This window comes from Marmota marmota, unplaced genomic scaffold (assembly GCF_001458135.2).
Source record: "Marmota marmota marmota unplaced genomic scaffold, marMar, whole genome shotgun sequence".
NCBI lineage: Eukaryota > Metazoa > Chordata > Mammalia > Rodentia > Sciuridae > Marmota > Marmota marmota.
The window spans coordinates 49,470,487-49,497,309 of NW_026000229.1; the positions used below are offsets into that span (position 1 = coordinate 49,470,487).

General features: G+C 41.4%; 1 protein-coding gene across 4 annotated transcripts in view; it reads left to right on the top strand.

Annotated features, from left to right (window-relative positions):
• The window catches only part of Samd4a (sterile alpha motif domain containing 4A), a 212,414-nt gene that overhangs the window by 146,674 nt on the left and 38,917 nt on the right, over positions 1-26,823 (top strand). For 3 of the 4 annotated variants that reach the window (XM_048793328.1, XM_048793329.1, XM_015480903.2), the window contains 3 exons: positions 11,994-12,257; positions 23,200-23,309; positions 25,441-25,527. In XM_048793328.1, coding sequence (XP_048649285.1) covers positions 11,994-12,257; positions 23,200-23,309; positions 25,441-25,527 — 461 coding nt within the window. The remainder of the gene's footprint in view (positions 1-11,993; positions 12,258-23,199; positions 23,310-25,440; positions 25,528-26,823) is intronic. The other variant, XM_015480904.2, reaches the window with a different exon arrangement.

A 26,823-nucleotide genomic window follows, 5' to 3' on the forward strand; every position in this document is an offset into this window, starting at 1 on the left:
AGGGTGGAGGATGGGAAAGGCAGCGGAGCACAACAGACACTAGTATGGCAATTTGTAAATCAATGGATGTGTAACTGATGTGATTCTGCAATCTATGTATGGGGTGAAGGTGGGAGTTCATAACCCACTTGAATCAAAGTGTCGAATATGATATGTCAAGAAATTTGTAATGTTTTGAACAACCCACAATAAAAAATTTAAAAAAAAATAAGAAACTTTTTGATTAAATAGTAAAGTGAAAAATTCTGGTTTAGAAAAAAACAAGATTATCATAGGCCATGGAAAGCAGAGAGGGTCTCACAAAACACCTGGTGCAGGAGCACTTTCCAAACAGACCTCTAAAATACACTCCTGATTTCCTCCGGAGTAAATTTCTCATTCTAGAATTGCTTTCTCTTTGGTTTGATTCTTTCTTACAGTTTTGAACTCATGATATCTCCAAGTTATTTTTCCCCCAGAGTTTCTGTTTTTATCTTTCAAAAAGTCCATCAAAAAAAAAAGTCCATCCCATAATGTCCAAGTATTGATTTATTTTTATATTTTAGAACACAGATTTTTTTCCCTAAAGAAAGGGAGGGAGGATAGGAATAATAAAGACAGTAGAATAAATCTAACAATTTTCTGATGTTATGAAAATAACATATGAAAATACCTAAGTGAATCCAACCATGTGTGCACCCACAAAAATGGGATCCTAATTAGAAGAGAATATATCCCATGCTTGTATAATTTTGTCAAAATGGATTCAACTGTCATATAATTAAGAATAACCAATAAAATGTTTTTTAAAGATTTAGGGACTTGTTAAGAGAATATCCTGTAATTTGTCAAATATGTCAATTATATTCTTATTATTATTATTATTATTATTATTATTATTATTATTATTATTTTGGTGGTTCCAGTGCCTCTAAACAAGGTTGGAATTTAAGCTATATTGATCTTAGAAGAAAATAAATGGGCTTTTGAACCTGAAAATTCTAAATTTTTACTTGTAACATATGTAAACATACACAAATTATGCATCCTCATCTATAAATGAGGATGATGGGGATGATTGTGCCAACTCTTTTGGAGTATTATGAGAACTAAATAGAAAAGAAAAAAATGTTTTATAAATTGTAGCTTTTTTTTTTTTTTGGCAGTATGGGGGATCGAACCCAGAACCTTCCACATGCTAAATAAATTGTCTAACGCTGAGATACACCCCCAGCCCCCACTGCTATTTTTTTCAACTTTAGAGGTAGCTATTGATATTGGAGGAAAAGATCTTCTAACTATGTTCTAAAACATAAAAATTGTCATCTTAACCTTGAACATGAATATACATCTCCTAGGGTCTTCTTATAATGCAGATCCTGAATCAGGAGGTCTGGGGAAAGGGCCTAGGAATCAGCCTTTCTAACAAGTAACAGGATCCAAGATGATATACTAATGCTGCTGGCCCATGGATCCAGAACCCCCTACATACAAACTATTTTTTTTTTTTTTACTAATTGTTAATCAGTTGTTGCTATTATATCACCAGCTCAATTTCTAGACTAAGAAAATGTGTTCTGAGGTTTCTGCAGCTGGTTCACACTCAGAAAGAACATCTCTCCACTTGCTTAGCAAGAGTAAAAATGACCACAAGAGGCAGGCACTACTGTCCTGGAGTCAAAACATTTATCTAAGAATTCTCTAGAAATGTCTTCCCAGGCATCATTTGGATTTGAAAACTGGTACCAAAATATCATGTCTTGTATCTGGGAAGCAGGGAAGAGGTAATAAATCCCTGGTGGAAGAGCCTACACAGAAATTTTTGTGTGAACTCCCCAAGCAAACAAAATATTGGTTGGTGGAAGAAGCAGTGACTTTGAACTTTGTTTTTTAAAACCTCTTGAAAAGTAAATAAGATGCTCATTCTTTGGTAGCTTGTTATCAAAAACAGGCAAACTCAGCAGCTGACCTGGGGAGGTTTAGAACAGCAAGGATGTGATCAGAGTTGTGGTGGGAATTTTGAGGCAGGAAGAAAACCTAACACAGTGGTTCTCAACCCTGATTATCAACTAGAGCCAGCCAGGTGATTCTGAAAGTACAAATGTTCTGACCAAGTTCTGATTCTCAGTGACTTAGTCTGGGATAGGCTTGGGCATCAAAAAAGTTGAGGACCACTGACCTAAAATGAAAATGTGGTTAGTCACAGGAAGAGAGGTGAGATATGAAGAGTTTGTATCAATTTAAATGTATTGCCATTTCTCGTTATTTGCAATGGTTATGTTCTGTAAAGGTGCTCTAAACATTGAATCAGCAAATACTGAAAAATTGCGCCTAAGGGAAGTATAGGGTTAGGTTCCTTTGAGTATCTGGTCATAATATATTTGTTAACCACTATATAGAAATTTTGTTGTATGTTTGTTTAAAGATATTTATTTAGCATATATTATTGACTTATTGAACACACAATAAGAGCACACTAACTCATGGCTAATCAAAGCTCATCAATCTGGGCACAGTGGCACACACTTGTAATCCCAGTGGCTTGGGAGGCTGAGGCAGGAGAATCATGAGTTCAAAGCTAGCCTCAGCAATGTCAAGGCACTAAGCAACTCAGTGAGACACCCTGTCTCTAAATAAAATACAAAATAGGGCTGGGGATATGACTCAGTGATGAGTGCCTCTGAGTTCAATCCCAAGTACAAAAAAAAAAAAAAAAAAAAAAGCAAAAAATGGGGAAAACATGGTACTCAGTTGGACCACAGAAGGACATTGGCTTATAATACAAGAGCTGAAGCAAGAGGGCAGTGCATCCCCTATCCAACTTCAGCTTGGAGCCTGTGAGTATATGACTCCAATTTTTTGCCACTCTATTCATGTCTATGAATGGCCATGGAAAATGCTTCCAGTATTGATTTGAGGACCTGAATAGATTTTTAGCAATTAGGTGAATTCATAAATACAGAATCCATGAATAATGAGTATAGAAGACATGTGACAGATGCAGACCTACACAGTTTGCAGGTGAGGGGGGCTGAGCAATAGACAAGGAGCAAAGGGAGCCCTCAACCTCCAGATCAGAGTGTCCGGGTTCAGCTCAGTCCTCCTGGTCTCCTATGTGACCTATTGCTGTCAGGGTCTGAAGGCTGCAGACAACCTCCTCCATCTGAAACGAAATAAGAGGTGAAAGCTGGTCAATTCCTGTCTTTGAACTGCAGTAGTCCCGGGTGCCAAGTAGTGCCAGTCACCTCAAGCTTGCCATGCTCTGGAAGTCTTTTATTGCAGGACTGATTTATAATACCCAAATAGATGTATTGAGAGCAATTACATAAACACTGTTTCTCTAGGGTCGGAAAGAACAGTACAACTTAAATGAAAAATGCAGCGTGGAGTCAAAATTCAAATCATTGTGTGTAATTACAGACCACAGTAAATCAATTATACAAACACAGTACCGATCCCATCCTGTCCCAACACCCACAGGGTCGGGTTGTGATGGTTTAGAATTCAGGAGGAGGATGACGGTGAAGTGACATTGGGAACTGGGATGCGCAAAACCTCAATAACTTGTCTGGAATCACATGGTGATTCAATCAAATGTAATCAAGAAGCCAGGAGACACTAAACCATCCAATTTCTCCTAATTAACAATAACAACAACAACAAAAAAATCATCTAATTAGCAGTGTGAGCTCAAATTGTGGGTTTTTTTTTTTTTTGAATGGTCATTTATGTGTTATTGTTACATTTGACATTTAGATTGAATACTTTAATGAAAACAAGAACCAATTCCCTAATCAGTAAATTGCCCTGTAGCTGCCTTGCTGAGAATCTCTCCTTATTCCTCTATGGAGAAGCTAAGTTAAGAATTAGTCAGAACTATATAATATATTCCTAATTATTTATAACCAACCTCCTCACACTGGAAAGGAAAAAAAAAATAGATTGTTTGATCAAGGCAAAGTTAAGTGTTTCCGGCACAGAAAAATCCTGCTCCCAGTCATGAATTTGGTGGCTGAATGGAGCCCTGTTGGCAACAGGATCTAGGCATCCTCCAGTGATGCCCGTCCTTGCCTGGTTAAGTGCCATTGTCTATAACAGCTGCCTTTTCCTGTTCTCTGGGAACCTTTAATCTCCAGTGGCAGTGAAGACCTTGCCTGTGGGTCAGCTCCAAATAGGAGCTTGTAGACAACTTTGAAGTATCATTTGTTATCTGGCTTCTTTTAAGCAATTGACCGCTTCTCCTCTTCAGAAGCATTGCTGGTGATGACAAGGTATAAAAGGATAGCCTGACAATTTGTTCAGTGACTCTGGTCATGGCCTTGAGATGGATGCTCTAAGAGGGACTTGGTTGCTTGCTCATGAAATCCTGGCTATTTGCACTTTCAAACCTGGATTGCCTTGTCCATCCCCACACTCAGGAGCAGCCTGGGAGCTGTGAAGCATGGGTGGATGTTGCATTATGTAGAACTAAGAAGCACATCATGGACAGGCACATGAGCTGGTAGAGCAGCAGTCACGATTTGAGAGTTCTCTTTGGAGAAAGGGGTAGGAGGGAAGCTTGGTCATCCAACATCCAACTCCCTGCACTTCTCTATTCTCTCTCTTCCCTAAACACAAGGACTGCAACATATTTTATAGATACTTTGGAAAACTTAAAAGGAAATGCTGCTTAAATCTGCTCCTGGCCAATTGTTTATCTCCACTGTTTTCTTGATGTCATAAAAATAATCAAATTCTTCAGTTGTGTCTGGACATCTCTTTATACTCTGTATGGATAGAAATTCATGGACAAACCTAAGAATTAAATCCTTAATCCTAAGGATAAAGAAATAATGCAGAAAAAAAAATAGAAGTTAACCCAATGTTCGGGAGATTTGGAAATGACTGGGTTGATCCCATAGTCCCTTGATTTGTCTTAAACATCTGCTTTAATGATGTCAAAATACTTCCCTAGTTGATGTCATTGCTTTTGATACACCAGAATGAGAGAATTTGAGCAGTTTTCTTTTAGGACCGCTTGATTCAAAACTAAAATTGTGAAATTCTACTGATTTGTATAAAAAGTATGTATTGGCTTCTCGTCTAGCTTATTTCATAAATAATGGCACTGTAGAGTCAAATAGCAGTTATGTAAAATAGATTTCCTACTGGATGACACCCAGTTTTGCCATTATAGAAACTGACAAAGGAGGACGAAATGAAATGTACCAAAGATTAATGTAGTAATAAAAGTCTGCCAGAAACATTCTAACTGATTTCTTAAAAGCCCAAATGTTTAAGTGATAACATGAAGGCAGAAACATACATCTTGGCCCTGCCCAAAGGCCGAGCCAGCCATCTGGGGGTAATAAGAGCTGACACCAGTGACAAGGACTCACAAGACCGGAAGGATCTCTCCAGGAGCTTTCCCTGCATGGGGATGCTTTTGTTTCAATCCCACGTGAAAAGGAGATTGAACAGGGAAAGAGAGATTGAGTCAGATGTACTTGTGATACTCTTTGTAGCTTTCTCTTCTTCCAAAGTATCTGGTGGGTTGGCTCAGTTCAGTTCAGTTCTGCTCGGTTTGGTTTGGTTTGCATAAGCAAGTGGACACCTTCTCTTCCCAGAAAGCACATGGGCCTCTTCCTTGGGCCTGTCCAGAACATCCCACCACCCACCACGTCTATGCTTTGTAGTATGTTCCCTCTTCTTCCCCCAGTGTGAGGTGTAGTCTGAAGCTTCTTTGGGGGAATCATCTTCTGGTGTCCAGATTTTTCAAACAATGGTTTTCCAAACTTTTGGACAAGAAGCAGAGAGCCAGCATGCAGAGTGTTGAGGCTTTTAACCTTTGGAGTTGCTTTTAATCTACTTCCCAAAGAAGTGATGGCAGAGCATGTCAATTTTAACCTTAGTAATTAATTCTTCCCTCTCTTTCCCTTCCCTCACTTACACAGATCTGTTTGTGACCAGAAATGTGACTGGTGGGGGTTTTTGTTGTTTGGGGTTTTTTTTTGGGGGGGGGGTTGATTTTTTTTTTGCATGATGTCACTGACCAAATACTCTGGTTTTGTATTTATCAAAATGTATTCTTGCAATACTATTAATCTTTTCTTCCCCAAAGATTCCCACCACAGGGTCTCAGATTACTGGTTGTCACCACAAAACCAACCAAAGAAGAGGAATCCAGGGTCTAATGTCACTTCACCACTGAGCATTGCTTAAGATGTTGGCTTTTGTTTTTTTCTTTTTAAACAAATGCCTGCAATTACTCATATAAATAGTGTTAGCAGCACTTCATTCTTTCAATTGAAAGCTTCTAGTAGTAGTTTTTAGATGCCCTGAAATGAGTGTCCTGAGAAGAAATTTATGGGATGAAACTCCAATAATGTTCCATAAGCAGAGATACTGCCCCCCACTTCAAGTCCTTTGAAACAATAACTTTTTTGGAACTTGCCGGAGGCTGAGCTTTTCTCTTTTAACTTGACAAATATCAAACTGTCTCCTACAGCAAAACTTAAGATTTATATGCTCTGAGTCCTCAAATTGATGTTTTCACCAAAGGTTCTACTGATACTTCTAAATTTCTTTTGGAAGCAAGTCTAGAAGTATACCATTAGCAACATATAAGTCAGTGCTCTTCCTGCCCTGCTTTGTCATGAGTATGTGGAGACATAGCACACGTCCCCTGAGTCATAGAAAGGAGTCCTAAGTTACTATTTTTAAAATAATATGCAAATTCTTGGTCTCCTCACTCTACCATTTCAAATCCCTATAACAGAATGATTTATTTTTACAAAGTCTAGTCGTGCCAGCTATTGGATTGAATTCTATCACATGAGCATCTAGAAATTTGAAATTTTAAGAAAGCATTTTTTTTTCATGAGAAAAGCAAGCTCTTGAATTAAAATTGTAGATGCTAATAAGATTTAAGTTGCAAATCACCTCTATGTAGCTGGACTCACAGGGCATGATGAGGGCACAGAATCCAGCCTTGAGCTGGGAGCTGATTATTATGGTCTGATGAAAGAGGGCCATATTAGGAATGTGGGAATATCTGATGCCTATATTCAAAAAGAAATCAAATTTCTAACAGCTCCAGCAGTCTGAATTCTTGAATCTAAAACAGAATGACAAGCCTAGAAATAGGTGGTAACAAAGAGATAGAGTGGTTGGCTTGACTTTGAACAGATAGTGTAACTAAGAAAGATACATAACACATGACTTCCTGAGGCTACCCATATTGCCCAGGGAAGCATCTCAACAAAGATAGAAAAAAACAACAATCATCTCTGTCAAGTGAGGGTACTCTAGACCAATAGTACATAGGAACCAGGTGAGTTGATAACTAATACCTAAAAATTGGATCTCTATTAAAACAACAGTTGTACTTCAAATCTGTTGATTCCCCCCACAAAAGACAAAAATATTCGTGTACTCTTTTTAATTCAGATTGTTTACCTTGTATTAATTCTAGTATCATCTACATACACATAAAATTCATTCATAACACAGTATTTCATCCATTGACAAGGCTCTGTGTACACAGGGATTTTTTGGGGTCTTTCTGCTACCCAGGGGCTCACGGTTCATTTTAGAAATTAATAAATTATATTATCTTGCAGGAGACTTCAGTCTCTAAAATGTTAAGAATCTATGCTCATAACAATAATTTTTAAAGCACAAATTGCATTTACCAGAGAAGTATTCAGTGTATCTTTGAAAGGTCTCTGTTAACATTAGTTAGAATAAAGTTTTGGTATAAAAGTCAGGCTGACTGCTTCTGTGGATCACTTCTCTCCTTGACAGTGAACCTGACATTGAACCAAGGAAGCAGTTGATCCATTATCTTAAACCTTCCTTTATCCATGAACCCTATTATTGCTCATATTAGAGGGGGAAAAAAGTAGTTCTATTTCATTTTCTCCAAGGAGTTCCAAAAAGCCTGGAACCTCCTCCTGAATCTTATCTCAATCACTAAAAATCAAAGTCGAAGTCAAAGTTAGTCAAAGGAATTGAGGAAAAAAATCTGAATTCCAGGCTTTCAAGAAAATACTCTAAAGAACAGAATCCAGTGCCAGACATCATATTTTCCCCTAAAAAGGCATCAAAAAAAGGTGTCTCATTAGAGAAGCTGGTAGACTAACAAGAAATCATAAGGTTATATGAGGTCTAAGAAGCTGGCTGGCCCTGAGTAGTCTGGCCAAGATTATCACCAGAATATAAGACCCCCTGTTCTTACCACACCACATTGTTCAACTGCTGTAGTAAGGTTATTTCTAGCTGCTTTTTAAAATATTTCAATTGAACTTATTTAGTACTTACTTTTGGGTCACTTAAATTTATAAATGACAATGTCCAAAAGTACAGTGTCCTAATGATGTGTGTGAGCATACCTACATATACACCTATAGCTGTGATACTGAAATTTCTTTAGGAGATTTTTTAACTTGTAAGTGACATTGAATCTGTACTATACACAATACTAAGTTTTAGTTGCAGTGGTTCAAGAGCAAAACATACACCATTTTGCTCCTCTGGGCAATTTTTAGTATGATTTTTAATATAATGAATCCACCCTGAAATATGCTGCCCCTCCACCCACACTTGTAAAAGTCACAAGTACAGAATAAATTGAGGACCTCAATTCTGCTGAATGTGCCAATTTCTGATCTATTTAGACATTTTTTAAAGAGTACTTGATGCCGCAGCATTTGGAGGTACTTTGGGGGTGACTCCATTCTGAAGGGAGTGTTACCTGCTGGCTCTTCACTGGAGTCAACAGGCAAGAGCTTTCAAGAACATCTGGCTATGGTCACTCCAGGGCAGCTATACAAGCCTGACGAGCTTCTCAGAAGTCTGTTTTGACTGCTCTTCCCTCCTGACTCCTAAGAACGTTGATTTATTTATTTATTTATTTAGCCTCAATGTCCATATCTCTCATGTGTCACCACTCTGTTATTTCTTTTAAATGCAGAGATGGGACAACCATTGAAACTCAGCTGCTAGCTACCTCATTCATTCCACAACCGTGTGGCCTGTTTCCTTACAGACACTGCCCGTGCTATTTATGATCCCCTATGCTGCTTTAGAAATTACCAAACAAATTACCCCAGTATAAAAGGTGACACCCAAATTAGCTTTGAGGCCACCAGACAACAGACTTGTCTTCACCCCAAAGTGGCACCGTTGGCAGGTCACCTGTCAGCTGTTTCAGTCTCCTCCCTATTGGAAGACAAGCCTGAAATGTCTGTAGCCCTCACTTGTTTTTGTAGAAGGGAGGCATTTGCCCAGCATGACTGTCCTTTAACGTAGATTTGATGTTCAGCCTGACTCTAAACCCCTGGCCCTCTCTGCAAATACATCAGAAGATTGGTACCAGGCCTTGTGCTTGGTTGTCCCCACAGCTTGATTCCTAGAGTTATTACAGAACTTGGTGGCAACTGTAGAAATCAAAGGGTTCTCTCTCTGATATAGAGGATGTGTGGGGTCTTTAGTAGAAAGCCATTGATTAAACAAGGCCCTAGTATCTCAAGTACAATTGCTTTTTTTAGTTAGAGGCAGAGACCAGGTTCATGCCCTATCCCCTGTGACTTTAGTTAAGCACAGGGAAATGCGGGAGGGGAAAAAAAAAACTGTATAGGTCTCTATGTGCAAATCTCTATAAGCTCATTAAGTTAGGTAAACATAGCTCCAATCTCAGTAGCCGGTGGATTGGAGTGGATACTGGGAGCTTCCCTAAGGATGCCCAGAGGGTGGAGAGCAGCATTGATTTTAAGAAAATTTTAGGTAAAAAGGAGAAAGTTGGCTCCATTCAATAATGGAATTCAACTACTGCATATGTATTTTTCTCAGCATCCAAAGAAAGATAAGGACCATCCTGGTAGTTATCAATTAGTTATTGATGCAGTTATGTTCTCTCATAAGCCTAGGTGCAGAGCGGTTTCCGCCAGTTCTGAAATGTGGTGCCTCCTTGGCATGGCCCGTTGTCACCCTAATCCCAGCTAGGCTGAAAGAGCCCCACAATTCCACTTGGGGATACACCTGGCTGGCACCATTCAAGGCCCCCACCTGCAGAGGTACCAGAAAGCAAAAAATTATCTAAGCTGGAGTGTCCGGCACTCAGGGCAGCCCCAAACAAGTCTGCCCTATTTTATAGAAATACTTAAACAGGCATGAAATGGATTTTCCGGATGTCCAGCTTTCCTTCCTATTGGCTTCTCTCTTCATTTTTTGCTGCTGCTTCCTTTTAATCTTTTTCCCTTTCTCTGCTTTTTTATTTTTCGGCTTTTTTTCCCCCCATTCTTTGTTTTTCTTTTGCTAATTCTGCTCCAACCAGGTAGCAATGCATGTTTCCAGGAAGCCTTTTTAATTAGTTGTTCTCCAGTCTAGTAAAAATGAAAGCTGTTAGTGTCATTAAAAAAAATAATAACCCCATTGCATATTTTAAGGGAGATGATAATTCCTTGCCTTTGATAGAATCTACTCAAATTAGAAATTTTGGGGGTTACAAATATAAGTTCCACAGCTTCCTTTTTTTTGGTAAATAAAAGCATTTCTAGCTCTTTTGGTTATCACCCTTCACACACAACCTTCTGGCCACAGAAGGCCGGATGGAAACATTGACTACCGGGGTATGAGCTCTGTTGCTCTCCAAGCTGGCCAACCATTAGCAGCCCCTCATACCACTGCTTCTCCAGACGCCCAGCCTTTTGACTCTGGTCTTTATCTCTTAAGTGGGAGCACAGTAATCTGCTGCTCAGGTCTCTACATGGGTACTGCCCCACGAGAAACGCAGCTCAACAACGAGCAAGCCCTCTCTCTCCACTGGGATGTCTGGTCTACCTGCTAGGAAACACAGAAGGTTAATGCCAGCAAAGAAGTACCAGTCTGAACTTGGGAGAGCAAAAGCCTCACTGGAGGGGATGGAGCCTGAGACAGAATTTAATGGCTTCCCTGAAAAATGTTTAAAAATGCATGTGGCTCAATTCCATGTTAGTACAGCAGCAGTCAAAATAAACTGGACCTGTCTTGGGCACTGGTGCTGAGAGAATGTTATGAATAGACTTATTTTGTAAAGTTGTCACTTTACACACCCAGAAAAACCAACCAAGGGTAACATCGGCTCCCTCGGCATTGATGTTGGTTAAATCCCTCCTTTGAATGCCTTCAACTTAATTTGGCTAGTTATGTGAGTTTTGTTGCTTTTTCCTAGTTTTCTGGAAAAGAAATAAAAAATGGGAGCTATGCAGATGGTGCCACTATGCAGGAGGACTGAACAGGCTGGTGAAACCTATTCCCAGCTCACAGAGAGCTCCCTACTGGCTTTTGAATGAAAGCCTTGTTACCTGAGTGTGTTTACAGTATAAAGTTTGGCATGAACTGGCAAAGACATGGTCAAGAATCAGCCCTTTCACCCATAGCTGCTGGTGTCCCATATCCTGAGGTCTAGGTGGTGCTGGGCCCTCCCCAAACCAGCACCGCCCTTTAGAGGTAGTAGTTACCTAAATCCCAGTTGGATGAACTAGTTCACCTTCTTCTAGTTCCAACCTTCAAAGATCCCCAAATGGTGACCAGCCTACCCACCTTCAAGAAGTCCTCCCTCACAACATGGGTAACGTCAGATTTTTGTACTTACAAAAAAAAAAAAAAAATTGCCCAGCACATTTTAGCTTCATTTTGGGCAGATGGCCACTTTGCCAGGCTGTCATTCTTGCCTGGTGTGAGCCCACTGCTCCAAATCCTGATTTGTAGAGTTAGAACTAAAACTAAATCCAGACCCACAAAGGCTAAGGCCATGTGTGTGGGCACCATAGGTTTAGCCTCCTCAGAGCAACCCAGTCCACCAAGCAATCCCCATAGCATCCTTGTTAAACACCCGGAGAGAAGGACCCTCCAGGCCTGCATTCAACCTGCGGCGCCCATGGGTGGATTGTCAGACAGCAGTATCTCTCAGGGTGCAAAGGTATTGTGGGTTCTTCTGCATCCCAGGCTAAAGGGGGGGGAATAACCTATTTCATTTTATTTTTTTTTTCCAGTTCTCTCAGGCCAGGCACACCACAGCCCTTTGAAACGATCTGTGTCCCTTACCCCACCCATGAATGTGCCAAACCAGCCTCTAGGACATGGATGGATGTCTCATGAGGACTTACGAGCTAGAGGACCCCAGTGCCTCCCATCCGATCATGCCCCCCTGTCTCCACAAAGCAGTGTAGCCTCTTCAGGAAGTGGTGGGAGTGAACACTTAGAAGATCAGACCACTGCTCGTAACACATTCCAGGAAGAAGGTAGTGGTATGAAAGGTGAGTGACCACATGAGGAACCACTGAGTCCCTCCCTTTATTTGGAGTCCCAAGGGTAAAGAGCTAGTCAGCAAGAGAGCAAGAGCCCAGTGCCTCTCCGAGGCTTATACCCGGAAGCCTCCCCTTCTAGAACTCCAGGGCTTGCCTTGGTGGAAAGGGCTCCCCCTTCCAGGGCTTCCTGCCCAAGCCCAAGGACCAGAGTAAGTGAGGTCAATACCTTCCTTTTTGTTTTCCATGCATTGACCCTCAGGCAACTGAATGGTCCCCTGCTAGCACTAGCAGGGGACAGGGTCATCTGTTTGTAAAGCCTCCAAAGCTGCTCCAGCCCTCTGCCTTGTTGCTGTGGCCAGGGACCTGTCGCTAATTCAGAAAAAAAACAACCACTGATCTTTTATCTATTTTTCTTCTCTAAATCTCTCTTAATGCAGAATTGCAGTTATACTTTCCTTTCTCTCTCCCTTTTTCTTTGATATCCAAAGAAACCTTTAAACCCTTTTCCCTGCATTGGTTTAAGGGACAGGAAAACACCTCTGAGAATCTCTGGTAGTGTTTTAAGCCTGATAATAGATTTGCAAGATAGGTGATAAAGGCCTTTTGTGCAGCCTAATAAATATTCCTACATTGCCTGGAGAATCTATCCTCTTCTCAAGATCTTCATTAGGAGATACAAATTTCTCAATTACCCATGATCCGTTCAAAGAGGACATGTGCGTGCATTTATTCTTAGACTCCAATTGTTCAAGGGTTAGAAGTCCTTAGGGAAAGACGCTCATCAGAGACCTACTGATAACTGTTAGATGGGGAAACAATCACCAGGACACCTTTGGGACTAAAATACAGCCCTCTGTGCCAGCACGAATATATAGCCGCAAGGGATGCTGTTTCTGACGTCCCCTTCTGTGATCACTGTTGACATAGGGTGCTCTGGACCCAGTCCTCTCCCCCTCATGGGAGCCTGGCACAGAAAGCCTGCCCACCCCTGCCCAGGTGCTAACTGTAAGAGGACACCAGGCTGAAAAGCAGAGCCCATGGACTTGGGGAATGAGATCAGCCTTCAGTCTTCCACTCACCTGCTTAGGCCTGTGCCCTCCCCATCACACCCCTATCCCATAACAGTTCCTGTGCTGAGTGACCCTAGGAAGTAGGATGTGTCTTGAAGTTTGCTTCTGGTGATATGTACAGGTCTTTAAAGGTACTTGACAGGCAGCAAAAACAATGAGTCTTTCTGGCATGGAAGAATTGTACATCCTCTTCTCTTTCATGTTTTTTGGGAGACTGGATCATAATTTTGGAGAACTAGCAAAACCCATTGTGGAGTTTACACATGGTCCTGATGTTCATGCAGCTGAGTCCCAGATGACAGATAGCAGGTGAGGCTCAGCTATGCTCTGGGTAAGCCTGACTTGGCACCTATCACTGAGCATTAAAATACCGAGGGACCACTTTAGGCTAGCTTCTGAGCAGGTAGATTTCAGCATCTGGATGGTCTGTTTCCAGGACAGTGTATTTGATGTTCTAATCAGTAACTCTGTGGGAGGAGGCATTGGTGTGTGTATTGAGTGGCAAGAGGACACTGTGGCAAGGCCATTCACGGAGGTACTTGTCCCTCCCAGGGGAGAATACTGATCCCACTGTAGGGATTTTTGCACATTTGTTTTCTTTCTTCCTTTCACTTTATTTTCTTTCTTTTTCTTTTTTTTTAAGGACTTAATGCACATACTACACATCCCCCAAAAAAGTAGGTAAAGCCATGCTCATTGTGTGTTGGCATTTTGGGGTAAGAAATGAATAAAGAGTTTTTTGAGGAGTCATGGGTGAGAGAAAAACTGAATTAATGTCCTATTTCTGTTTTAGGATAAAAGCCAAAATCTTCCAAAGTTCAAGGACTATCTCCCATATGTATAAGCTTATTTGATTCCTTTCTGAAGAATTGGTGAGAATTGTCTCCTCGGAGCTTATGTAATCAGAAAATGACTCAGACAAGATCTCACACTGAAGATTTTCTTTATAGGCCTATGCATATTGATCAGAAAACAGGCTTTTTGATGGTTGGAGGAAACAAAGCATCCTTTTCCATGTATTTACACCTTCTCAACCTATTTAACTTTCCTTCTCCCAGAGAATTGGATTGAGATTCAGGGTATAAAGTCACTAGCATATTAAATGGCAAAAAAGAAAAAAAATTAAAGAAAGGAACATCATAGACGAGAAAGGGTTCTGTTTGTAGGGAAAGTATATTTGCAGTTCGGCTGACAAATCAGAGAGCAGAAAAGTCCATACCTGAAAATTCTAGCATTCCAAAGTGTCACAGGACCAATGTTTAACACAAATGTCCTTATCCAGCCCTGCTGTGAGATGGCCACCACTAAGAACTCATCCACATCAAAGATCATTCAAATCAGCTCCTAGGAGCGTGTCCAAGAAGCTCCCTGTAACATACCTGTCCCAAGGGCTTGTCATTTATTTCTTCATGTCTAAAGCAGATGCCAGTTGAAATTTCCAAATTACTTTGTGCTTTTTGGAGAAATGAATTATGAAATCAAGTGAAGTATTTCTAAAAAGATTTAGTGCTTCCTCCTAGACCTCCACGTGCTTATTTTCTTGTGACCCAGGCCCTTTCACAAGAACATGTTCTGCCTCAGGATGCCATCACCAAATTCTTGTTTTTCTAATTTTTCAGTACCCAACTTATATGAACAAAGTACCTGTAGGAGAATTTGGAAGATTTCCCAAATCTTCAGGGAATGCACATTATCCTCAGCTCACACCTTGGGAAAAGAATAAAACGCTACCACAATTGAACTTGATTTAGTGCAAATTCATCTTTCTGACCAGCAGGTGTGCATACTTTGCTGAAATACTATATTCACCCTTTCCTTCCTTTTCCTCTAGACTAGCCAGGTTTGGCTGCAGTCATGCCTTAGGAATGTTCCTCTTGGCAAGAAACCTCTCTCGCCCTTTTTATTTTTCACATGCATTGATCTAGCCTTATTTCTGTTTTGTTATCAGCACACTCTGCCACTATGTTCTCTCCCAGGTAGACCAAGTCCTGCTCTCAGAGGAGTGACATCATCTGCCTGTTCCACTTTGTTTTTCCTTTCACCATAAATACCTATCCTGATGGTTTAAGCTGGCTCCAAGTACAGGCAAATGTCCCTTAGGGCTGGGGGCTCAGGCTATAATTTGAGGCTCAAGAAAGAATGGGACTGACGACTCAACTTGAAATCAACTCAGGAGAGGTACAATACTGAGCTCAAATATGAAATTTTCCAGCTTTACCATTCCCCGGGGAGGCTCCTGGTTATACACGTTTGGAGTAAACATGCTAGCTGTGGTCTCAAATTCATTTGTCCTTGTTTCCCCAAAATTTCACTCTGACTTATCCCAAGGAAAGGATTCTTGATTCTGTGAGAGTTGGTACTTGGTTATAATCTCTTTCATTCTCTGAGCAACACAGGATCCAAATGTGCTCCCTTGGCTCTTCTCTCATACAAAGGCTTCAGGGAAGAGAGGGAGAGAGGGAGAAGAAAAGATAAGAAGGAGTAGGAGGCGGGGGAGGAGGAGAGAAAGGAAGAGGGAGGAGAAGGAACAGAGAGAGAAAAGACATTCCCATAGTTTTCTAGATAGACAAGCAGTCAATTGGTGGAAGCAGCGTATTTGCCCCTCCTATTAGCATCACATCCTCAAATGCGATATATGAATCCAACACCTAAAAACTTCTCCTAATGCCAGAACTGTTGATGAGTGGTGTGGCTGTGATAGATGATATCAAAGAGAAGGGATATTTACAGGTTCACTTTTGTCTTCATTCAAGTCAGTGGACTCTTCTGAGCACCTGCTGGAAGAGACTTTGGACTGATTAGCTCTGGGAACACTGAAGCGAGATAGTCCCACTTTGGGGGACTCACTCTCAAAGGAGCAGAAAACATCTCATGGTTTTTTTCTACTGTGAAAATATGTTGTCTTAGAGACTTGCCCTGGGTTGGGGTAGGCACCAGGAAAGGCTCTAGTTCAAAGAGAAAGGAAGTCAAGGAAAGTTCCCAGAAGAGAAGAGGCCTGGAGAGGGGCCTCAGATTGTGATTACAGGTCAGTCAGTATAGAGAAGGAAAGGCATTCTGTGCAGAGGGAATAGCATCACAAAAGCACAGAGAGGAGAGGCGCTTAACCAAGGAGATCCTGTGACAAGAGAGTGAAGGGCACACGGGAGATGGGGTCTGGAGAGGGGAAAGCCAGACCCTAAGCCTTTTGAAGGATTTTCTCTTTTAACCTGAAAGCTGTTAAAGGAATTTCTGCAACAGAATGACCTGCCTAGGCTTACATATTAGAAGCAGGACCCTCTCAGCAGTGTAGCAAGGTATATCAAACTGAGGAGGGGATGGGGATTCTGGATTTGGAGGCCAGTGGAGAGGAGGAGGATTTTTCAGAAATAAAGGAAAATGAAGTTGGCCCAAGGCAAGCAGCAGTGAAACTGGAAACAAAGGAGTATGGTCATGGGATCTCCATGAGATAGAGTTGAGAGGGCTTAGTAACTAACTAACTGAATGTGGGCAGTGATGGAGCAGGAGGCATTTAGGACAATGCCCAGGTTTCTAACTGGGACATTGGGATAGCTCTTGGTGTCATCTATAGCAAAGTGCTCATGGGAGGAAAAATAGAAGGGAGAAACAGCATGGGGCATGGTGAATGTGGGAACTTGTAGAACATTCCAGTGGGGTGTGCAAACCTCTCAGAGGTCCCCTGCTCTACAGGGTACCATGCTCCTCTCTGGCCCAGCCTGATTCTTCTCTGTCTGCCACTCTTTATTTGCAATTTCAGCATGTTGTAAATCTGTAAGGAAGTTCCTTTGAGGGACTTTATTCCAAACATCTGGATAGAAACCCAAAGATTTGGATTCTTTGCAGGTGAGTAGTTGCCTGTGTGAGTGGGTAAAGATTGGCAGTATGTTTTCAATATGAGCCTCAGCATCACCTTTGCAAATTAACAACTGCATGTATCTTAGGACATGTGGCATCATGTTGGTACAAAAAAAAAAAAAGAGGTAAACTGATGTGTTATTTGCATACAGATGTGATAAAGGTAAAAAAAGAAACTCTGGACTCCAGTAATCTTGATAAGACACTTGGTCATTAGTAATGGAAAGGGCCACTGACTGTCGAAAGTACGCTATTTGCCTTTTCTATGGAATTTCTCTTGGCTGAAACTCGGGTAAACTTTTTCTCTCCATAGCAAAAAAAAAAAAAAAAAAAAAAATGTATTGCCTTCTCTGAAATACCTGGTTTGGGGTTTGGAGTTGATTTTGAAATGTAGACCTTTGATCCTCTGCCTCTCTCAGAACGAGACTTAGAAAACCTGAGAGGTGAGATCTTTTTTAAGAAAAAGGAACCTGCCAGAAACCCTGGGAGAAAGGTTGTGAATACAGCATTTCTGAGGGTCATAAAGGTCCAAGTGATGGAATGGGAGTGACACAGCTTCATGCATGTCTGGGACACTTTTCACATAGCTATCATTGAAACTAGGCATTATTTTCAGAGTATTGGCTTTCCAGGTGGTGCTTTGAATTCATTTTAGTTTAATAAATTTGCTTCACATTTCTTTTTTCCCCAAACGCTAACACGCAACCTTCATGAACAGGTCCTCTTGGTCTCGGGTCCTCACTGTTCTCAGGCTGAGAGAGTTCTCATGACTTTGGGAAGCAAATTGCTGGAATTCCCCCAGGTCCTAAAGGTCTTGGGACTTGTAACCTCCACTCCTTCAGCTGAAGTGCTCTAAGGAAGAAGTAGGCATATGGAGGGTAGCTTTGGATACTGATCACTGCCATGATTTAATGTTGTAAAATTTGCTGCTTATAGAACAGCACCATGGATGTCCTGGTTGATGGAAATGGCAGGGAGCGATTTAGTCCCTATGATTGCACCTAATACTGAAGAGTGAGTATTTTACTCCAAACTAGGCTATCTCCGTGCCTTCTAAGACTCATATTTGTCCCCACAAGCAGGGAGGTCCTCCTGGAGCCCGCTATGCACACTTCTTAGCATCAAGGAGCATGCTCAAGAGGATCCAGCTCCAAAGGAACCAGAGACCAAAGCTCCTTTGTTCTTTTGCTCAGAGGCTGGAATAGCGTTGGGTTGTTCGTTGTGCTATGGCCAGATGCAAAGATAGGCTCTGGTAATCTTGATGGTGTCACTAAACTTCTGTGCTTTGTTCTTGAAAGAAATACTTTGCCCTTTACTTCAAGGATGAAGAGTGGCTTTCCCTCTTGCCCTTTGGTTGGCTTTCCCTCTTCCCTCCCTCAGAGACCAAGAATGCAGTCACATCTTGGAGAGAGAGTGGCTCTCTGAGGTGAATGGGATTCTATCTCCCATTCCACCAGGAGCACCATGCATGAGCCCTCTTATGGAAAACTGTGTTTATGTCTTCCAGGGATTCTTTATTTTCTGCTCCTCATGTTACTTCCCAAGTTCATCCTATCTTTCTCTCTCCTGAGGTGTCCTTGTTTGTGACTGGGTGTTGCACAGCTTGTTGACCTGGCTGTTATATTCAGCTATAACTGCTGTGGCTTTCATTGGAGAAAAGCAGCCCACGTTCTCATTGGAGCTAGCTTCTGCGTGAGCTGTTGTGCAGGCCACAATATCTCTCTAGCTGATTTACACAAACTCTAAAAAAAAAATTAGAAATCAGCATAATTTAAAATTTGATCCCATTGGTAAAGATCAATAGATAAATACAGAACTTATTCCAAGATGGGTATAGCACAGTTATCAAGAATGGCCATCAGAAAATACACCAGTATTGGCTGCCACCACATCTAGAAGGAGCTTCATGAAGGATGGAGACTATGGCACGGGAGACCACCATCAGTACATGGATGATGGTGCTTTCTCCTAGAAACCCCTTACCTGCTGCCTTGTCTTCCTATACCTTCCCCACAAAGCCTGACATTTTAAGGCTCCCCCATGGCTCTCTCCTAGTCTCACTCACTGATCCTTATCTGAGTAATATCACCTACTTCTGTGACAGCCACCATGAACAAGGTGGCAAGGCAAGTTGTTCTCCAAGCTCACATCTCTCTTTTAAAATTTTGGCCAGTTGAATTCTCTCCTTGGATGACCTAAGCATCGACACTCATGTCATGTGATCAAAATGGAGTTCACCATTTCTCCCCAAATCTGCTGATCATGTGTTTTCTCTTACCAAATTGACAGCCACCATCTTTCCAGCACATTCATCTGATTATGCTTCCACTGCTCAGATCTCAGCAGACTTTCATCACCCACATGACAAAGTCTACTCTACTCTCCTTGTTTCAGCATTTCATATCTCAGTCATCTGACACCTCTGCCTATGTGCTCCACCTGTCTCCGGCCATTCTCCTCCATTCACCACCATTTGCTCTACTCTGAATGCTCTCTTGGCTCTATGCTTTGTTTTCTACTGTTCCTGCTTTTTGAGATGCCTTCCTCAATATGGTCTGCCCAGTGGACTCCAAGTTGGGCTACTCCAAGCAGCAAATTGCAAGATGTTGTTCCTCAGTCTCTCAGGCAAACTCAAATGCTCATTATTCTGTACTTCTCTAGAACTTTGAGTATACTCAGCACAACTGCAGCTATTATAATCTTTTGTATGTGAGTCAGCCATGCTTTCTGGATTAAATAATGTCCCTTGATCACAAGGACAGGTCCTCACAGAGCCTGCCTCCCGTCAGAGGGATTTGGTAAATGTTGAAGGAGCAAATATCAGGATTCCCACACTTGGCAAGGAATTCAATTTAGCATATAGTCAAGGCTTTTTTTTTTCTTTTTTTCTTTCTTATATCATATGAGAGAGTGACTTTCTAGTTTTGGACTTCCATTGGTATGTCCAGCAGGAGCAGTCCATATCAAGTTCAACATCTGGGCATCAGCCACAAGTGGGAGCCCTGAAGGTATTTGTATGTGTACCTTCATTTATGTATCAGCTTCTCTAGGAAACAGTTCTGAATCTCCCCTTTTTGCCTTTGTCTTCCAACCATAGCCACAGTTTCACAGATTGAAAAAGGAAAATTTAAGCTTATATCAGGTGGTTCTTAGATTGCATCCAACAGGGTGGCATCTGGATCCTGGAAAAAGACCTATGCTTTTAGTTAGAGTTCATCCCTGGCTAACACCTTACAGAATCTAGCATCCCAATCATTGGAATTCCTGACTTGGGTAAATGAAATGGTCAAGGCTCTCAGTTCTCTGGTTTGTTTCCTTCTTTATGTAATTTTGTTTTAATTACTGACAAGGGAAGGTGAACACCACCAACCCAGGGGAGAAGGGTTGGTAGGCTATATTCTTAAGAACTGGGATCTCCTCTTTGTTCCTTAGTTCAAGCTGCAGGAAGGAGAACTCTTTAGAGCTCTCCTGGGCTAGGCTCTAAGATGCTCTACAAACAGCAGCAGTGTGTGCCTGCCTCAAAGAACAGAAAGCCAGAGGAGCTTACATTTCCTAGGAATGCATCCAGAATAGCTCTTCAGGAAGGCCTAACTCAGCCTGTTGTGAAATTGTATGAAGTCTTTTCCAGGAAAACTACTCCCAGTGACCTCCATTTTGATTAAATGAGTAAGGTAGGCCCTTCCATGCCTCTAAGAGAGAAACTCTAGTTGTCAAAAGAGTTTTATATTAAACAAACTAGCACTGATTGAACTGAAACTTTCCAACCTGAGACTTGTCCCTTGTGCTTCCTGACTCTTAGACACGCTGTTGTCAACTTGGCTTATAAAGCACCCAGTCTGCAACAGGATTCAGTGACTGAGGATTCTGTTTGACTTATCAGTAGATTTGGCCTGACTCAGCTATAAGGACCCTTGGTGAAATTTGGTCCAGGAGATTGCTTCATACTCCTTTGCAATGAATTGGGCCCAGTTGTGGCACTGGGTTAACCATACTTCTCTGAATAATGGTCATTACATTTTCTGAGCAGTGACTTAAGACTTCTCAAAGATGTGAGTAGCTATCATGAAACCTGATGACAAAGCGGTAAAATGTAGGTGGCTTGAAAGCTGGCACTGTAGCTATGATTATGGCTGCTCACTCGCAGAAGCATTAGCTCATTTCAACAGAAACAAAAGTACGTTGGAGAAGAAAGTCTGATAATAGCTCTGGGGTATCACACAAGGGAATGTACCAGACTCCTGAGATGGTATGTCCTGGACTCTTGACCCAATATGGTAGTTTGAGTGGAGGAGGATGTAAAGGGTTAGTCGGATGTGCCTGGGAAGCCTTGTCTGTTTATGGTTTATGATGTTCCTAGAGACACTCTTTTGTCACAGTAGTTCGAAGGGCTTCCAAGCATAGAATGAAGCGATTTCTAGCCTGTGATAACTGAGTCTGTTCCTAAAAAGCCATCGAATGCTCCATTCTAATTATTCAGAAATTCCCTTTCATAGGCATTTGCATGACAGCAAGTCAAGACTCAGCCTCAGGAGTCATCCCAATCTTCTATGTCTTTGAGTGTCAGGAGATCATCCCCCATTCACAGTCCCTAACTTGGTTTCGTCTGCCTAAGAGGCAGAGCCTGATTTCAGAGTTGGCAAGGCATCTTTCATCAACCTGGATATTGACTCAAAACATTGAAAAATTGGAAGGTTGCCACTTGTTTTGAAATGTGTGTGGTTGGTCAGTGCTTCAGAATAAGGCACTTAGTAATCAACGGTACAGAATCTTGTGATGAACATGGTTAATTATTGGTAGTACTTCATGGAAAACATGAATAACACCCAATAACCCAGCACTTCAAAGTACCTTGCAGTCTGTGATTATTCAGTTCTACCACTGATGGGCTATTTTTTCTTTGTTTTAGGAGAAGATACAAAGTAGGGAAGAGCTGAGACTTGGGAGACCTAAGTTCTAGTCCCCATTTCACCACATACTTGTTCTGTGATCTAGGCCTCCTGACTTAATGTTGTCAATCTGCAAAATGAGGTGTGGTGGAAAGGAAGATGATTCTGGAAATTTTTCAAAGATCCTATCCACTCAAAAACTCTGACTTAAAAGACAATGGGCAAATGCTTTGTTTTGGTTGTACTTAGCAAGGTCATAATTCTGAGGATTTCCAGTAATAACTGCTATTTAATTTTAATTCTAGAATCCCAAACTTGGGGCTTATTTCAGGTGTGTTGGGGGAATTTCTATTATTCTATTTCTATTATCTAGCCAATCTTTGGACCTTTTGAGTGGTGATATTTTTGGTTGACATACAAGGAAGAAGTTGAAGATATATCCAGCTATGTTCCATAGCTTAGAGGAATGATCAGCAGACACACCCCCACCAAAGAGATAATGCCAAGTCCAGGATGCCCTTTATCCCACTGAGGCCTAGGGAGGAGAAAGAAAGATCAGGCTAGGTACTCCATTGACTTCCCTTGTAGGGGGGACCATTGTTACCTGGTTTTCCTGTCTCTGCAGAAGGGGCTGAAACAACATACGGCAATCTGCATTAAACCTACAAAGAAATTATCCTAAGGATGTAGACTCACTGTATCTTGTTTTAACATTTTAAATTGGTTCTTTCCAAATCAACAGTGAACTGGTCATGCTCAAGCCATGGTTTCTTATCTTTATTTTTTTTCAAGAACCCCTTATGGAAGCTATGGATGACCCTCTGCCCAGCAAACTACCCACACAGTCGCAAATTGGGGTATAATTTCAGGGAATTCCTGTATGCCTTGAAGCCCAAGGACCCCAAGTTAACAATCCCTTGTCTGAAGTAGAACCAAGGAACCCACCGGCAGGAATGTCATCGCTAGCTCAAGATTTCTGAGTCCATTAATTTGCTGCCAAAATTAAGTAGTAACATCAAGATTTATTTTTTCTTTTGTTCTTCTGACCATCACCCTCTTCCTCTCTCTGTTCCCACATCTTTTGTCCCCTCCTCATGTCCCCTCTCATTTCTTTCCCCATCTCTTGCACATCTTGCACCACAGATGTTCCAGCCTGGTTAAAAAGCCTCCGCCTGCACAAGTACGCCGCGCTTTTCTCCCAGATGACCTATGAGGAAATGATGGCCCTCACCGAGTGCCAGCTGGAGGCTCAGGTATGTGCTAGAAGGATCACCCCCCTGCGAGGGTGAAGCTCAAGCCCCAGACAGGCCCAGGCCTATATCCACCCAGTAGCTTGCCTTGTTCTAGGGATGCAGGGGGCCGGCTGCATCCCCTGGTGAGTAAGGCTGAGCTCTTGCCTCAGAGTCCAATAGGAGGCAGAAGACAAGCCTACAACCAAGGAGTCCTGAGGGTGTGAGGGCCAGAGAGAGTTAGGAAAAGATAGAATCTAAGTACACACTGGAAGTTCAAAGTGCGAGGGAGGAATCAATGGAGCCTCTGAAAAGTGACACTGGGTGAGGGTCCCAAGGAGTCATCTCTGCTTTGGCTTTCCTGGCCCTCTCCCTCTCTCTGCCCACCCAGGGCTTGTTTGAATAGGAACAGGTCCACTGTCTGCTGTCCAGTCCAGTCACATATCCATTAACTACTGACGGGACCAGTGAAGAAAGGCACCAGGTCATGCTTCAGACCTGCCCCAATACTTTTGCAGAATCACATTTAAGCTAGTTTTCGTTGAGATTGGAGTAAATTGTTCAAAATAATTTTTTTTTTCTTCTAAACTGCCTTGAATAGCATGGGAAAGTCATTTAGAATTAGATTTCCCCAGGTTTCAGATTTCACTTTCCTTGTGAATGCCATAAAAGGACAAAGTTCCTCCTTCCTTCTAAAGCATCCTTCCCCACGTACAGGATGCCAAAGGCCAGTCAACAGAACCCCTGAAACTAAGCATGTCTCCCACCATGCTGTGTTCTGGTCAATAGATCTGACCGATGTCTTTGTTTGCCTTGTTTAAGATGCTATTTGCATGTTTCAAATTGACCTCAGTTTTCTTTGAGCAAAGATTTTAAAGAACTGATTTCCCCTGCAGGAAGAGGAGAATGGCTGGTCTGGATCATACCTCCTGGCAGATCTCTGGTTTCCCATTGCTTATTCTGTCCCCTCAGTTAACCTCTGCAGGCCTGGCTGAATACCAGTATTGAGAGCAAGACAAAGCCCAGAGTCACTGCACATTCTCCCAGAATGAAAGGCACTAATTTCGACTTCCTAACATTTCTCCTACTGCTTTTTGGATCTCGTTCACTCCTTGAGATCCCAGGAATTGATGAGAACCCTTTCAAAGAGCATTTTTGTGTTTGGGTCAGAGTTGAGAAAATAATCGAAGTCATCAGTTGTTCAACTTGAGAAAAAAACAAAAAATAATTAACACAGAAGGCAAAAGCAAAGCCTGACACAAACTTTTCAGGGGAACTTAATTCACTTTGACCTAAAGTTAAGGCTTAACAGAAATATACTCTCCCCATGTCTCATCTTAGACATCTTAGAAAGTGGGTTCATGTGTCACTTAAGTCTTAATATTTCTAAGTAAAGTAGATGTTACTAGGGTTCCCATCTTTTCCTTTATTAAAAGAAATTCAACGGAAGAGTTGTACCAGGGTAGAGGTCCTGAATCTGCAAGCCAATGGAAAAGGGACCTTCAACTGGGGAATTTGCAGGATCTATAATTAACAAGTGTCTGACAGAATCCTTAGGTTCTACATTGCTATAGATTTAAGAAGATAAAATCTACAATTCTGGGAATCCTAACATTTGCCTGAAATGATGAGTGAATTATGGATTTAGGTTAATTTTCTATTCTTATTTTCTTTATGGAAACAAAAGAAGGCCTGCAAACTAATGTTTTAAAAAGTCCCTGTTTTATAATACTCCACGTGGACTGTATGGGGCTTTCCTATAAACGCAGGAAAGGTTTGAGAAAACAATGAATAGTTGATGAGGTTGGGACCCCAGGGAAAACAAGAGGGACTGTAGAAGAGGGTGTTTGACCTAAAATTATCTTCTAAGACTATTGAAGAAATGTCCTGCTGGGTGGAATAATTGGCTACTCTGTATCTCTCTGTCCTAAAGGTCACATGCAAAAGACACAGGCAAATGTGTAGACAGGTGGAGTTAGAATATTTAGTAAGAAGATGTTTCTGACAGAGGTGCCAGTGAGAGAGACATACATATCAACTACATGTGAACCCGTAGGAACCAAGAAGACAGCAGATGACTAAGTAGCTTCTGAGGGTCTCTAAGTCAATTCTTAAAAATATGTTTTAATTAAATATTGATTATATTTAATTCCAGAATGTTACCAAAGGTGCAAGACACAAAATTGTCATCAGTATTCAGAAGCTCAAAGAAAGACAAAACCTCCTGAAGTCTTTGGAAAGGGTAAGTGTTCAGGGAGTGAGGGAACCTTTCTACTTTCATCATGGGAAAATGGATCAAGGAAAATTCTCAGTTGAGAAGGTTATTAGCAGAGGTTAGAGAAAATATCATGCAGTCTCCTTAGCGAAGTCAGAAAAAGTGAAATGACTTTGACGTGAGGTTTCCTGGTTACACATGCTTCCTTGTATCCTGGGTCCAAGCTGCCGGTGACTGGCCATCCCAGGCCTCTGGTGAGATGCTGTCAAATTGCGTGTGCATCTGCCTTTGCTTTGTAAGCCCTTGTAGAGATCTGCACACCAAGGTGTACTCCAGGTTCCACCGAGGGGATCCAATGCATTGGGCAGGCAGACACAGTTGGCTCTCGAGAGAATGGTTTCAGATTTTAATTTAACAAGAAAAGGAGTCCCCCCGACTCTGATAAGAACCATACTAAAAATGTAGAATGCTGGAAAAAGTTATTCTGACATTAAAAGCAGTTCTCAGGTGCCCACTATCTTTTTGTTTGCTACTCACACAGGTTCATTTCTTAATCTTGTATCTGGAGGTCATCCTGGTAAAATTGTCATTTTTTAGGACGAGGTATCTGTAATTTTATCTAATGAAGAGCCAGACATTGTTCTGAACACAAGCAAACCAGTGTTGCTTCTGTCCCTGGAGCTGCGGTTCTTGTGCACTAGTGTTGGGAGTGGTGGGTGGAAAGTTCTGTAGGTATTTGAAAGTTATAGTGTGTGTATGGTAACTTTACCTCAGTTATCCCATGGAGACTTTGAGAGGGGACAAAATATTGAGCTAGGCAATCTCAAGCAAGTCTGATGAACACAAACATTTTAATGGAGTAGGAAATTTAAAAAACTTATTCATAGAGATGTGAATGTGTGGAATTTTACATATACAATAGTTACATTTAGTGGCACATCATAAGTTATATATTTAGAGAATATGCATATTAAAGGGCACAGTGGTACATCCCTGTAATCCCAGCTACTCAGGAGGCTGAGGCAAGGAGGATCACAAGTTCAAGGCCAGTCTCAGTAATTTAGTAAGATTCTGTCTCAAAAAATAAAAATCTCAGTGGTAGCACACTCACTGAGCTAATCCCAGCACCACAAAAAATAAAAAATTAAAATTAAAAAAAGAATGCGCATACAAAACATAACAAGGAAAATTTCTTTTAAAACCTCTGGATGTATATCAAGAACTATGTAATGTTTTGAACAACCAACAATAAAAAATTTAAAAAAAAAAGAACCTGACTAAAAAAAAAAAAAAAGAAAAGAAAAGAAAAAGCAAAAAAAAAAA